The sequence below is a fragment of the Parasteatoda tepidariorum genome, chromosome 2 (assembly GCF_043381705.1).
Source record: "Parasteatoda tepidariorum isolate YZ-2023 chromosome 2, CAS_Ptep_4.0, whole genome shotgun sequence".
In the NCBI taxonomy this organism is placed as follows: Eukaryota; Metazoa; Arthropoda; class Arachnida; order Araneae; family Theridiidae; genus Parasteatoda; species Parasteatoda tepidariorum.
Window position 1 is genome coordinate 96695331 of NC_092205.1, and position 14979 is coordinate 96710309.

Consider the following 14979-nt stretch of genomic DNA (forward strand, 5'->3'; position numbering starts at 1 on the left):
ATACACTCTATAACAAAAAATTCGACGCACCAAGAAGGAGTTGTCCAATTGAAACGGAAATTGGTGGATAGGAAGACAATGTACAGAATAGTAAATGATTAAAATTTCAGAACAATTGAATAATTTATTGCAGAGTTACAGTAACAAGTTCAATAAGGTGTTGACCCGCCTCTAGCCTGGATACAAGCTGCCACACGGCGTGGCATAGACCGATAAAGCTCCCGGATGGTCTTTTGCTGTATTTCCTACCAAATTCGATCCAATTGTCGTACGAGGTCATCAACATTCCATGCCAGATGCAATCGCCTCCCCATCATATCCCGGGCATGTTCGATGGGAGAGAGATCTGGTGATCTGGCAGGCCAAGGAAGAGTTTGACAAGCTTGCAGACAGTTCACAGCAACAAGTGGCGTATGTGGTCTGGCATTGCCTGCTGAAAAACCAGCCCAGGGCAATGCAAAAGGAACGGTAGCAAATGTCGTCGACGTACCGCTGTGCAGTAAGTGTACCTCTAATGACGACCAAAGGGGTCCGGCTGTATAAGGAAATGGCACCCCAGGCCATAATGCCTTGCTGAGGGCCGGTGTGGCCTGCAATAGTGAAGGCAGGATCCCCCCTCTGCCATGTGATCACGAAAATAATAGTATTCGGGTTCAAAAAAAAGAGAAAGAAAATACAGAGAGAAGTAAGGTTCAAACCTGTGAGGGTACCAAGACAATAAGTTGTCGAAATAATCTCCAAAATCAATCTTCCCCGATACGAAAAGCTCGAAGAATTCATCGAATGTTCCATTGAAGTTATGCCCGGGTAAATTTCTCATATGATGGAAATAGGAAACACAGCAGTCCTTTGGATTTCTTGTTACGTATATGTATTTGGCATCCTTCGAAAAAGGGGTCAGGTGAAACGGTAAATGAGTTTTGATAGGACCTGGCCTCATCATTTTCTCGACGAAATCGACGCCTATCAGAAATAAAGAATTATACAATTACTAAATGCAGGTTAAAATACCGATTAATACAACTAGTGATTGCAGATTGAAATAAAAAGTTATGCACAATTATAGTGATTGGGTTGCAGATTAAAATACAGATTTAGTAATTAGTGATCACAGAAAAATGCTGAGCAACTCAATTAGTGATTGCTAGTTAAAATGCTAAGTTATGCAATGAGTGAGTCCATATTAAAATACAGAATTGTGTTAATATTGATTGCAAATAAAAATACAATATTGCTTGATTAAAAAATTTATTTTACAATTGACGCAAAAAAACAACACTTTACTCCTTTAATACTTCATAAATTCAGGAAAAAGTTTAAAAAAAATGTTGATATCTTATTATTTTTTTTCTTATGTTTTTGAGATAATTATTTATATGAAAGCATCGCAATGGTAGATTCAAGTTTTAATTTAAAAAATTACCATGTCATGATTCAACCATACATTAAGCAATTGAAATAAGAAAGTGAAATAAAAGTCTAAAAGAGCCAACAAATCGCCATCAGTCTACCATGATGCCTCTAAATGTTTTGCGAACGTATTTCAGTAACTACAAATGACGGAAAACATTAAAGATTCTGTTGGAAAAAAAATATGTAATAAATTATAATAAAGAAAAATAATTTAATTAAGAAAGGCGTGAAAAAATCATACCATTTAAAATAAGGCTACATATGGATTTTACGTGGATATGAGTAGTTTTAATATTTATTTACTTATCTTAACTTTTTTTATTAAAATTAAATTCTTTGGTAAGCTCTATCATACGTAATCTACAGGTTGTTCCGTAAAGAGCATCCTCAAAATGCATTTTTAAAATGTTTATAAAAATTAAAGCAAAAAGAATACATTTTGAAAGTCACGAACTAATATTTTAGAAAGAAAAAAAAATTCATCATCGAAATATTACTAGTTGAAGTAGAGGAAGGCGAATATGACAATTATTTAATTAAGGGTCGAAACTTGAAAGTGTTTCTATAATCGTGCTTCAATTCTCTTTATTGTTTCTTCTCGCAATCAATAAACCTGTCTTGTTTATTGCAATCCCCTTCCTTTTGTCTGATTTCCATAGAGTCTTTGTCATTTCTTTTGTTATATATTAATTTGCAACTCCCAACTTGCATAATGTATACAAATAATATTGTTCCATAATAACATCAAATAGTCCTACACGTTTATTTTAACACGTTGAATGCCATGGGGTCACAGGTGGCCGGCACTGAGTTTGTTCGTAGGGCAACGGGGGTCACCAGTGACCGACAAAGCTAAGATTGGAAACACATAATTCGAGTAAATTTTCAGTTTTTTTGTATTATTATCGTTACTAAAATGGTTTGAAGAAATTAATGCAATATGGAACACACAAAAATAGTTTTATTTATATACATAGAGGTGCCAACTTGTTCCGGACAGCGAATAAATATTTTTCAAGTGGTTGTTTATTAATTGTGATTCCTGGTTTAATAAATTCCACCACTATTTCTAAACAATTCATAGGCTTATATGATTCTCCAATTTTTTCAGATATGTCAGCTCATCGATCAAGTTGTACAAATTTCTAATCATGGTTATTTGTATGTTACCACACTGTTACATAAATCAAAATGTTATATTCACTGTAATAATATTTTTAAGATGGATGGGTTAGGGGCAGCTGCGTGGCCTAGGCACCCAGTTGTTTAAATAAAGCAAGCAAGCAGATATGTCAGAAGGCCTCAGACACTCAGTTCCACTACAACGAACAGATATGTCATGCTAAACCTTTTAAAAAACTATCAAAATCTGTCTAATATTTGCAAATTTAGTTTGTAATTATCTACCGTGTGGCCAGACGGGCAAGCCATGCAAAATTAGCATGGCATTCAACGTGTTAATGAGTTATAACGTGATAAATAATATTGAGTTATTCCAACAAAAAAACTTAAACTTCACCNAAAGACAGAATGCTTTGGTGTTTTCAAAACAAAGCAAACGTTGCCACCGGCGGAAAAGAAATACAGCCAAAATTTGGGAGCCACGTAAGAGAATTATATATAATAGATTGTTAGTTTAATCATATATATAATCAATGTTAGCTCGAAGTATAACTAAATAGTTTTATTTTGAACAAAGTAATGGTGAATTAAATAAATTAAACAATTATAACTCCGCCCACAAATAAACTGCTAAAGAATTACTTTGATTACCAGTTTTATCCTTTTACTCCGGTTGATACGGTTTTATGCTAGCTCGTATTTGTGACAGTCTGCGTGAAAGAGTTAAGCAACAATGAATTAGCTAAATAAAAAATATTTTACTTCGCTCAAAAAAATATTTTGACCTTTTTATTACAGTTTTCTCTTAATACAAATCTGATTACCGCGTTCCTTAGCACTTCTGAGGATGACGTCACAAGTGGTTTTGACTCTTGGGGGCTATAATGGCTTGGTCTAATTCAGGGGCTCTAGGTGGCTATGGTCCTTATGCTTGATCCAGGAGATTCCTTGTCTCCAGGAAATTTCCTTCCTCTTGTTATTTTTTATCAACCACTTCAGTTCAACCAGTGGTCAGCAGTAGCGTTCTACAAGTAGTGTAACTACTGTAGTCGCTACTTATTTTTCGTAGTTTGTAATGCAGTGTGCTACTTTTTTTTTAAAGTAGTGTAGTGAGTAATGCAGTACCCAAAAAAACAGTAGTTTGTAGCCATTCCCAACCACTAGTTTCAGCATTAATAAAGAAACACGACACTAATGTAGCTAATTTTTCGAATTTGTTGGTTACAAATCTTAGCGGAACAATGGATGCAAAGAAAATGACTCTGTGGTTGCAGCTGACCGTTAACAGGAATTACGTATAACTAATATTTAAACCAGCCAATTCGAAAAATAGATAATTAATTATTTTGGTCACACTTTCACATGCGAATGTACTCTCGTGAAACATGGATGTTATTTCAAAGGAGTTTCAACGTACTTCAAAGTACTTTCGATGTATTTTCAAAGTACTTTCGACGTACTTAATTTCTTAGAGGAAATAAAAAAAGAAACATTAAACAATTAAAAAAATTTAAGTATTTGATAAGTTCGGATTTCTTCAATTAAATAGTCGCTGTCGAGAAAGGCACAAAAAGTTTAAGGTGAAACGAATAAATTCTAAGAAAATGTTCTAGAATAACAAACTGTAAATATGAATAAACATTTCTCAATTATTCCCTTAAATTTAATGCAAGTTCATCTCCTTAAAGTAATGAAGTAGTTACTATTCGTTCGCTCGCTGTTTTATAACAGGGCATCTGAGGCCTAAATGGCCCTTATCCCATTCATCCTGAAATATCCCAAAAGGACATACATAGGAAAGTTGTATTGGTGGTTCGGAAAAGAATCTGAAATGCGATAAAATAATGAAAGATGGCATCATGAAAGATGTGGTAGGCTTGATGGTGAGGCTCCTCATCTACGTCTTTAGGGCTGGGAGCAGGGAGATGAGTAATGAGATGATTTTCTCGTCTTTCAAAAGTTCCTGAAGTTTCCTGAAGTTCTTTGAAGTAGTTACTACAATTCTAAAGTAGTTTATAGTTACCGCACTTTAAAAAAAGTAGTTGTAGTTAAGTACATTTGTAACATATTTGTTGTAGCTGTAGTAAACTACAAAAATAATGTCGCTTTTCCGACCACTGGGTTCAACATTACAAAGCTGGGAAATCAAACATTAATAGCCACAAATCCAAAGATCGGTCGGGATATGAAATAAAATAAAAAAAATTGCCTAAGTGTAAGGAAGTGCATTACAATAAGCCTAAAAACTATCAAGCTGAAAAGAAAATTCATAATGGAAATTTTGAGAACAGAAAATTTAGAAGGAGCTAATAATATGTAATTGCGAGATTAAGAGGAATTTTTTTTATTAAATAATATATAAATTTCAATGAGTCAATCTTGCTATTTGAGCCTAGAGGCTTACTTATGAAATATTCTGTAATATGTAAACAAAATTTTGACTATGTGATATAGTATTGCATTTTCATTTGTAGTGTTCAAAAAAGAAACATTTACCTGTCATTTCTAAAAACGGAGCTTTTGCATGCATATCTGATGGATTTTTGAGAGGCTCTCCCTTCTGCAGTATAAGGATAAGTATCTGTCCTGTCCAAGTGGTTCCACATTTAGGATAGGTCACCAAGAAAAGGTCATCTGGTCGCGGTTTGTATTTGGTAGCCCCACGAAAAGTATCAGCCGNCAGTAGCGTTCTACAAGTAGTGTAACTACTGTAGTCGCTACTTATTTTTCGTGTGTGCAGTGTGCTACTTTTTTTTAAAAGTAGTGTAGTGAGTAATGCAGTACCCAAAAAAACAGTAGTTTGTAGCCATTCCCAACCACTAGTTTTAGCATTAATAAAGAAACACGACACTAATGTAGCTAATTTTTCGAATTTGTTGGATACAAATCTTAGCGGAACAATGGATGCAAAGAAAATGACTCTGTGGTTGCAGCTGACCGTTAACAGGAATTACGTATAACTAATATTTAAACCAGCCAATTCGAAAAATAGATAATTAATTATTTTGGTCACACTTTCACATGCGAATGTACTCTCGTGAAACATGGATGTTATTTCAAAGGAGTTTCAACGTACTTCAAAGTACTTTCGATGTATTTTCAAAGTACTTTCGACGTACTTAATTTCTTAGAGGAAATAAAAAAAGAAACATTAAACAATTAAAAAAATTTAAGTATTTGATAAGTTCGGATTTCTTCAATTAAATAGTCGCTGTCGAGAAAGGCATAAAAAGTTTAAGGTGAAACGAATAAATTCCAAAAAAAATGTTTTAGAATAACAAACTGTAAATATGAATAAACATTTCTCAATTATTCCCTTAAATTTAATGCAAGTTCATCTCCTTAAAGTAATGAAGTAGTTACTATTCGTTCGCTCGCTGTTTTAGAACTGGGCATCTGAGGCCTAAATGGCCCTTATCCCATTCATCCTGAAATATCCCAAAGGGACATACATAGGAAAGTTGTATTGGTGGTTCGGAAAAGAACCTGAAATGCGATAAAATAATGAAAGGCATCATGAAAGATGTAGTAGGCTTGATGGTGAGGCACCTCATCTACGTCTTTAGGGCTGGGAGCAGGGAGATGAGTAATGAGATGATTTTCTCGTCTTTCAAAAGTTCCTGAAGTTTCCTGAAGTTCTTTGAAGTAGTTACTACAATTCTAAAGTAGTTTATAGTTACTACAATTCTAAAGTAGTTTATAGTTACCACACTTTAAAAAAAGTAGTTGTAGTTAAGTACATTTGTAACATATTTGTTGTAGCTGTAGTAAACTACAAAAATAATGTCGCTTTTCCGACCACTGGGTTCAACATTACAAAGCTGGGAAATCAAACATTAATAGCCACAAATCCAAAGATCGGTCGGGATATGAAATAAAATAAAAAAAATTGCCTAAGTGTAAGGAAGTGCATTACAATAAGCCTAAAAACTATCAAGCTGAAAAGAAAATTCATAATGGAAATTTTGAGAACAGAAAATTTAGAAGGAGCTAATAATATGTAATTGCGAGATTAAGAGGAATTTTTTTTATTAAATAATATATAAATTTCAATGAGTCAATCTTGCTATTTGAGCCTAGAAGCTTACTTATGGAATATTGAATAATATGTAAGCAAACTTTTGACTGCGTGATGTAGTGTAGCATTTTCATTTGTAATTTTTCAAAAAAAAAAAAAAAAAAAAAAAAAAAAAAAAAAAAAAAAAAAAAAAAAAAANTTTTGAGAGGCTCTCCCTTCTGCAGTATAAGGATAAGTATCTGTCCTGTCCAAGTGGTTCCACATTTAGGATAGGTCACCAAGAAAAGGTCATCTGGTCGCGGTTTGTATTTGGTAGCCCCACGAAAAGTATCAGCCGAAAACATTCCAGGAACTTGAAATCCATCGATATCTTGTGAAAAGGGAACCGACGACATTTTTCGTATTCTGTCGAAAATAAGGTGTAGAAGAACGACTGATTTTTTAACAAATTTGTTTCAGTTATCTTCTCTTTAAATGATGTTTTTTTTTATAGTTACATTTGATTTTATCTCTCATGAAATCAAATGTCATGTCATGATTGCGCTATTTATCTAAGAATAAATGTAACCTTGAACTTACAACAGATTATTTCTTCTTTTTTTCAGAATTTGGCAAATAAAAGAGATTTGAAAATATCTTTTTCTGTTTTTTATCTTTAGTGATGACAATTACGATGAAAATAAAAATAGGGTTTGCAATAGAGAAATGATACGACTCTTATGGTAAACAAAGTGTCGGTGGACCAAAGGGCAACAGTTGTGTATGATTTCTATTATTAAACAAGTACTAAAAATGAGTTTTTGATAGTACACTACTTCTTATAAATATCTATATATGAAGATAGGTCAGAAAAATTCACGAAACCTCTTCTTCTATGCTGAAATAAGCGTCAACCCGGAAATAATACCTCTTCAGAATACAAAACTGGATAACGTTGTGGCAATCAAGATTATGCTCAATTTTTTAATTTTGCTCACAGTTAAAACTTTTACTGCACAAATACCAATTCTTATTTGTTTGTTACAATTGCTTATGTATAATGGAATCCAAAACAATTAAAGATTAAATTCTCAGAATTAAAAAATTATATGCTGAACAAGACTGCCAACTTTCCTCTTTTTCTCGAAAAAATTACTTTTAGCTGTAGAAAAGATGTTGAAACGAATGTTTCTTTCATGTAGTAAAAATGAATGAATGATATTTTTCTTACCGTTACGTGTGAATGATTCAAAATTTCATCTGACAAGTCACATTGTATCAGTTTTCTGGTGGTTAAGCTTTGAAAATATTAATAAATTTAACCAATATTCTGAAAGCTTTAGCTTTTAATTATCTGCCACTCTATAAAATATTTATAAGTCATTCNATATATATTATATATATCGTATCCTGACACGGCCATCTTCGAGATGAATGACAAACCGTGATTAATCTGACCAGGCAACTCTCTCCCACTGATCCATGGTGTAGTTGGCGATGACGCTTGGTCAACAAAGGCACACGAGTGGGACGTTTGCTGCGTGGCCCCATGTCCAACAGTGTCCGCTGAACAGTGTGCTCTGATACTATTCTACTTGACCCTGTATTGTATTGGGCTGTCAGCTGAGCCACTGTCTGGCTCCGAGTTTGCTTCACCAAGCGAGACAATCTCCGACTACCTTTTTCTTTGATAGCGTGTGGACGTCCAGCACCTTGTCGTCTACTACTGGTTTCACCATCATTCATCCACTTTGCATAAGTACTAACGACTGTAGATCGCAAATAACCCACGAGTCGTGCAGTTTTGGAAATACTTGTTCCGAGCCTTCGAGCCATTACAATCTGCCCTCTATCAAAGTCGCTTAGATTCGCAGCCTTTTCCATCACACAAAAGTAAGTGAAAGAATGATTCTTCAAAACTCTCCAGCAACAGTTAAATACCACGTCCACCTGATCACGTACCCTCCACATGATCCAGGAGAGTTCATTGCAAAATGTAGGGGTAGTCATAATGTTTTGGCTCTTGAGTGAAGTTTACTGCACGTATTTAAATATTTAGTTACTTTATACTACCTATGTCAGAGGAATACAATGAACACTACGTGGTAGCACGCGTGGTTCACGTCATCAAATTTATACTTTGTCTGATGCTACGCGATTTTATATTAACTCTTTGAAACGTGTTTCTAAAAAAATACTTATTTGAAATCAACGGTAATGAAATAGAAAAAAATATTTATTTACTCAAAAGCGAAATTTTATAGGAAAGAGGTACAAATTCGTTTAGAAGGGAAACATATAAACTCGACAGCCACTGAGGTTGAATTACGCCAATGATGTTTTATTAATTAAGGTAATACATGATTATCGAAATTAAAGTAATAGGCTATATACTAGAAAGAAAAAGAAAAGGAGTAAAGGAATTTATTTGTCTAGAAGAATAGCAAGAAGTCTTCCTACTATCNTAACTCTTGTATATCTGCCTCAATTGCCCAAGAAACAGCCAGGTAGATTGCGGTCAGCTCAGCCGGGTATATACTTGATTCGTCATTTATTCTGACAGACTGTTGGTGTATTTTTTGACGACAATGATGCTTGATTAATGTCGGTAATATGCAGAGATGCCAACTGCTCCGGACACGCAAAAATAATTAAAAAAACGGTATATAATCGCAAGTAAATTTTTCAAATATTTGGCTATATTTGCTTGCTTTTTAAAAGATATAGCATAACATAAGTATTATAAGTGGAGAATTATGTAAGCCTGCGAATTATTTAGGAATAGTGGTGGATAAAAATCTACTAAATTGAATTTATGAAACCAAGAATCACAATTGATAAACTACCACTTTAAAATAGAGGGTGTTCATAAAGTTCCGGACCCATTTTGATGTTTAATAACTCATAAAATAATAAAGCTAGATTAAAATTAATAACATAAATGGTTGGATAGACTCAAAAAGTTTCATGACCCTTGCCAATGAACTTCCACGTGTGCTCCCTTCGTCGCATGGAGAATATCAAATCGATAGTCAATTTCACGCCAGGTAGAGGCAAGCATGCCGGTATCCAATTTATTAGAAGGTGGGACTAATAATTCTTTGCCTTATTTTATTTACCACTGCCTAATCTATGTGAATCTATCTAGTCTAAAAAAATGAAAATCTCTCTCTCTAGCTTATAGCTCTATTTGATATTACACGAATTTAAATATGGAATTATTTTATATTCGCTATGCCAGTAACACGCGAGGGCTGTGTCACCAAATTTATACTTTTAAAGTTTTCTGATACCATGCATTTTCTTATTTATGTTTCTTTAAAAACATTTTTCTAAAACAATTTTAATTTAAAATCAACGGTAATTGAATAGAAAAAATATGTATGCATTTAAAGGTAAAATTAATGAGAATGTTGTATTTATTTGCTTAGGTGAAATGTAAAAAATAGCCACATTATTATTGATGGCAATAATGCTTAATTAGTTTAAATAATATATGTATATTTAAATAAAAGAAATAAGATTTGTACTAAAAAGCAAAAGTAATAGAGTTAATCTATTTAATTGTCTAAAAGAAGCGTAAGAAATCGTCACAAGGACGACAATGATGCTTAATTAATGTTGGTAATTTGTTAATTGACATAAAAAGCTGATCAAAATTATAGCAAAAATAATGGAGAAAAGATACTTATTCATTTTGAATCCACATCTTATTGCTGACTCTAATGCTTTATTAATATTGATAATCTATATATATATATTTCTCTTACACGGCACCAAAAAAAAGCCTCATTACAACTCCCCGAATGGCAACGTTAGAAAATCGACCAATGATTGCTGCTATAAATGTCACATGGCAAATGTCACATGAGGTGGCTCAACATATAGTGCTTTTAAAAACGGAAACAATAACCAGAGTGAGCATTATCAGNATCTATTTGTTTGTCTAAAAGAAGCGCAAGAAATCGTCATATTATCAAGGACCACAATGACGCTTAATTAATGTTGGTAATTTGTTAATTGACATAAAAGCTGATCAAAATTATAGCAAAAATAATGGAGAAAAGATACTTATTCATTTTGAATCCACATTGCTTTATTAATATTGATAATATGTATTAATTGAAATAAAATAATATAAGCTATGCGCTAAAAAGCAAAGTTAAAGGAGAAAAGATTAATCAAAAATTTGCTTAGGAAAATCGTGGAAAATCACCATTTACAAATGACGCTTAATTTATCTGTATCCTTGTCTGTAATATATACTACCGGTATTATACCGGTATATTAGTGCACCTTTGATAAGAATTCTACAACGGGTTTTCTGTGATTTCAGAAAATATTTTTTTCTGTGGTAGAAATGATAGTTTATTAATATTTTAATGAATCAGAGTAAACGAACTTTGTTCTTCCACTACTAAATATTTTAATAGTGAATTTAAGGTTAGATAGAGAAATGGTCATTCTCCAAAATCCCTATCAAGTTCTAATAAGAACTCAATCTTTTTTTTAAATTTCAGCTTTAGTTGGCTGTCACTGACAAATATATTTTTCACAAAACTTACATGTTGAAGGGTTATGTAATAAGTACCGAATATGCTAATATAGATATAAAATATTATAATGATATATTTCGTTTTGATTAAAACAGAACCAATAATAAGCTGTTTATATACCGATGCTTTGAACGACTCCCTTCTAAAAGATATGTACGGGAGAAAATTATTTGATAATGGTAAATTTTGACTATTATTTGGTTTAGCCGAGAGTAATAGCATCATGAACTAAACTAAACTCAGTGGCGCGACAGCCCATAGAGGGCCAAGGCCTACTGTGCCCATCTCAGTTTTCTTGACCTTGGGCTCTGGGGTGCAGGAGCAGATGTTCCGGTCATGTGGTCAGCCGAACGCGGAACCCCCAGTGTTTAGTTCCCAAGCATGCTTGGTACTCATTTATCGACCCACTGAAGGGATGAAAGGCTGAGTGAACCTTGCCCGGGCCCGAGGATCGAACCAGGGACCTGTGGCACGACAGCGCGAAGCGCTACCGCTCAGCCACCGGGCGTCAATAGCATCATGAAAAGGGATGTTAAATACGTTTCTTCTTTATTCTAATGGGATGAATTACAAAAAACAAGTTTTACTTATTTCAATAACGTAAAATTACCGTAAATGGCAACAAATAGCATTAAATTAAAGAAATAAATTTTTTTAGCTATATTAATTGAAAAACTTAGCGGAAGAAGCAGGTAAGTGACATTTTCAGAATGAAAAAAAAAGTTGTATCCGAACAATTTTATTACTAATTTAATAGAAGACGGGACTTATAATTCTTCGCTTTATTGTTCCTCATTTTAAATAAAAACCTAACTACCCAAGGTTTTCAGCAGAATCTATGAGACCATCTTTGTAGATGAGACACTGCATATGACCCCAGTAGAAAAAGACATGATAAATCGGCGAGTCATGCTTTGAACGGAGCTCAAAGAACTTAGTTTTTCCAATTTTGCATTCTGCATTTTCTTCCAGAAACATTTGGTGCATTTCTCGAACTGAATGAGGAAGATGCCGTGCTTGTACTTTCTTTTTGCTACTATTAGCATCTCTAATTATAACTACATCCTTAACTCCTGGTGCTTGTAGAGAAATTTCGTTCAATTTTAAAAACATATGAATGCCGATACTCAATTGAATAACTTAGTGCAAAGATTTTCATTAAAATTAATATCTTAAGGCAGTGATAATTTATTTAAACTTTGGTATTGTAACTGGATACATCTTATTTAGCTTATATGCCAATTTTCAAGAGAAATAGACTCATTTCACATTGGTAACTTACATTGCATGCATGTCAGTAACTTACGTTACACATATTAAATAGTACACAGAACAATAAATAAGTAATATTTGAAAAGAAAACTATTGCTGCTTATTTAGTGTTAGCCTCAAAGAAAGAAAAAATATTATTCTTACTTTTGTATCACTTGTTCTTTTTTACACATAAAAACTTTTCCTAGTTTTTGGTAACTTGCGTTACATGCATTAATGTTTATTTGAAATTTATATAATTAAGTGAATGTAACAACAAAAACTTATTTTAACGCTGCACAATATTTCTATTAAGTGTAATAAACAATATTTATTCTTTGGAGCATTTTGAAATGGAAATAATGTTGACTTACTGATTTTCAAAATCTGACCATGTTCCTCACCCAAATCAAAACAAGAAAATGCCAATGTTCAGTGGGCTATAAACATTAAAAAACTAAATTCTCAAAAAAAAAAAATTTAAATTATCAAATTTTAAACTTTTTTAATTCAGAAAATATCCAAAATAATAACATTATTCTTATTTGAATTTTCCAATGCTTCTTCCTCTTTTTCATGGAATTGCCCATTTTCTTCCACTTCACAAAGGTTTATAAGTCTAAATTTAGTAAACAAGCCTGAAAATGCATGTAATTCAAGCAATGAATTTATGCTGTGCTGAGCGTCTTTAATCACTTCCAAACAGGCATATATGCATTTTCAGGGTGACGACAATCATGATAAAAAAGATAAAAGTACTATTTTTATTGCAGTTTATTTGTGGGCAGACTAATAATAGTATTCTTTTTTAATATCATCAAGACTTAGTTCAAATTAAAAATTATACAGTTGTTACACTTTTAACAAGTATAGATTGGATGTATTAGATTTAAAGTGAAAGCAAAAATAAGGTTGACAAATTAGCCATGCCCAAACTTAAGCGACCACTTTTTATTTTTTTTCATCCTATTCCTGACTCCATACGAATATATGTAATGACTCGCCCGTCCAGTCCTAGAAAGGTCAAAAGTTGGTAAAAGTTACCAAAAACCTACAAATTTTAGTTTGTAGTTCATTACCGTTTTTCTTTTCCTTTTTTTTTTCTTTTTTTTTTTTTTNTTTTTTTTTTAATATTTTGTCTTATTTGGAGCAGTTGGCATATCCGCAAATAAGTGAAGACCTCTTCACCCATTGCAGCGACAGATAAGCCCTTATAGATAATGATTTATTCTAGATAAGCCCTTATAACATAAATGATTTATTCTGACGCTTCCTGAGTGCTTATTACTGTCATTACATCATGCTAAAAATATATGCTCTAAAGCTTTATAATTTGGTTTTCTTTCTTTTTTTATGATTCGTTTAAAAACTATTTTTATTCACTAAATTTTTGCGTATGTAAACATTTATCTTTGTTTTACTTTAACAAAAGATAAACGTTATTAAATGTCATTTTATTGTTATTAAATGTTATCGTATTTATTTAATAAAATAAAAAAACTTTTCTAACACGGACTTTATTATTTCAATGAATATGCTAAATTCACTGTTTTGTATTTCATCTTCTTTGTTATTAAGTAAAACTAATATTAATTATCATGCTTTTCCAAAACTTAAAGTAGGGTAAACCAACCAGTGAAGAAATGAGTCAATCTTGCTATTTGAGCCTAGGAGCTTACTTATGGAATATTGAATAATATGTAAGCAAACTTTTGACTGCGTGATATAGTGTAGCATTTTCATTTGTAATTTTTCAACAAAAAAAAACAAAAAAAAAAACATTTACCTGTCATTTCTAAAAACGGAGCTTTTGCATGCAAATCTGATGCATTTTTGAGAGGCTCTCCCTTCTGCAGTATAAGGATAAGTATCTGTCCTGTCCAAGTGGTTCCACATTTAGGATAGGTCACCAAGAAAAGGTCATCTGGTCGTGGTTTGTATTTGGTAGCCGCACGAAAATTATCAGCCGGAAACACTCCTGGAAGTTGGAAACCATCGACAACTTGAGAAAAGGGAACCGACGACATTTTTCGTATCCTGTCGAAAATAAGGTGCAGAAGAACGACTGATTTTTAACAAATTCGTTTCAGTAATCTTCTCTTTAAATGTTTTGTTTTTATAGTCACATTTGATTTTATCTCGAATAAAATCAAAAATCATGTCATGATTGTGCTATTTATCTAAGAATAAACGTAACCTTGAGCTTACAACAGATAATTTCCTTTTTTTCTGAATTTGACAAATGAAAGAGATTTGAATATATTTTGTTTTTTATCTACAGTGATGGCAATTTTGATTAAAATAAAGATAGTGTTTGAAATAGAGAAATGATACGACTCTTATGGTAAACAAAGTGTCGGTGGACCAAAGGGCACTGTTGTGTATGATTTCTATTAATTACCAGCAAGAACTACAAAAATGAGTTTTTGATAGTACACTACTTCTTATAAGTAACTATATAATATGAAGATAGGTGTGAAAATCAATGAAACCTTTTCTTCTGTGCTGAAATAAGCGCCAACCCGGAAATAATACCTCTTTAGAATACAAAACTGGATAACGTTGCAGCAATCCAGATTATGCTTAATTTTTTTAATTTTGCTCACAGTTAAAACTTTTACTGCACAAATACCAATTCTT

At 32.6% G+C, this 14979-nt stretch overlaps 1 protein-coding gene across 1 annotated transcript in view; it reads right to left on the reverse strand.

The window, feature by feature from the left end:
- The window catches only part of LOC107445123 (uncharacterized), a 22289-nt gene extending 7720 nt beyond the window's left edge, over window positions 1–14569 (reverse strand). Inside the window, exons 1-2 of the mRNA XM_071177032.1 lie at window positions 14126–14569; window positions 699–963 (exon numbers count right to left, since the gene is read on the reverse strand). Of these exons, the coding sequence (XP_071033133.1) occupies window positions 699–963; window positions 14126–14366 (506 nt within the window). The 5' untranslated portion in view covers window positions 14367–14569. The remainder of the gene's footprint in view (window positions 1–698; window positions 964–14125) is intronic.
- Window positions 14570–14979: the final 410 nt, after the last annotated feature.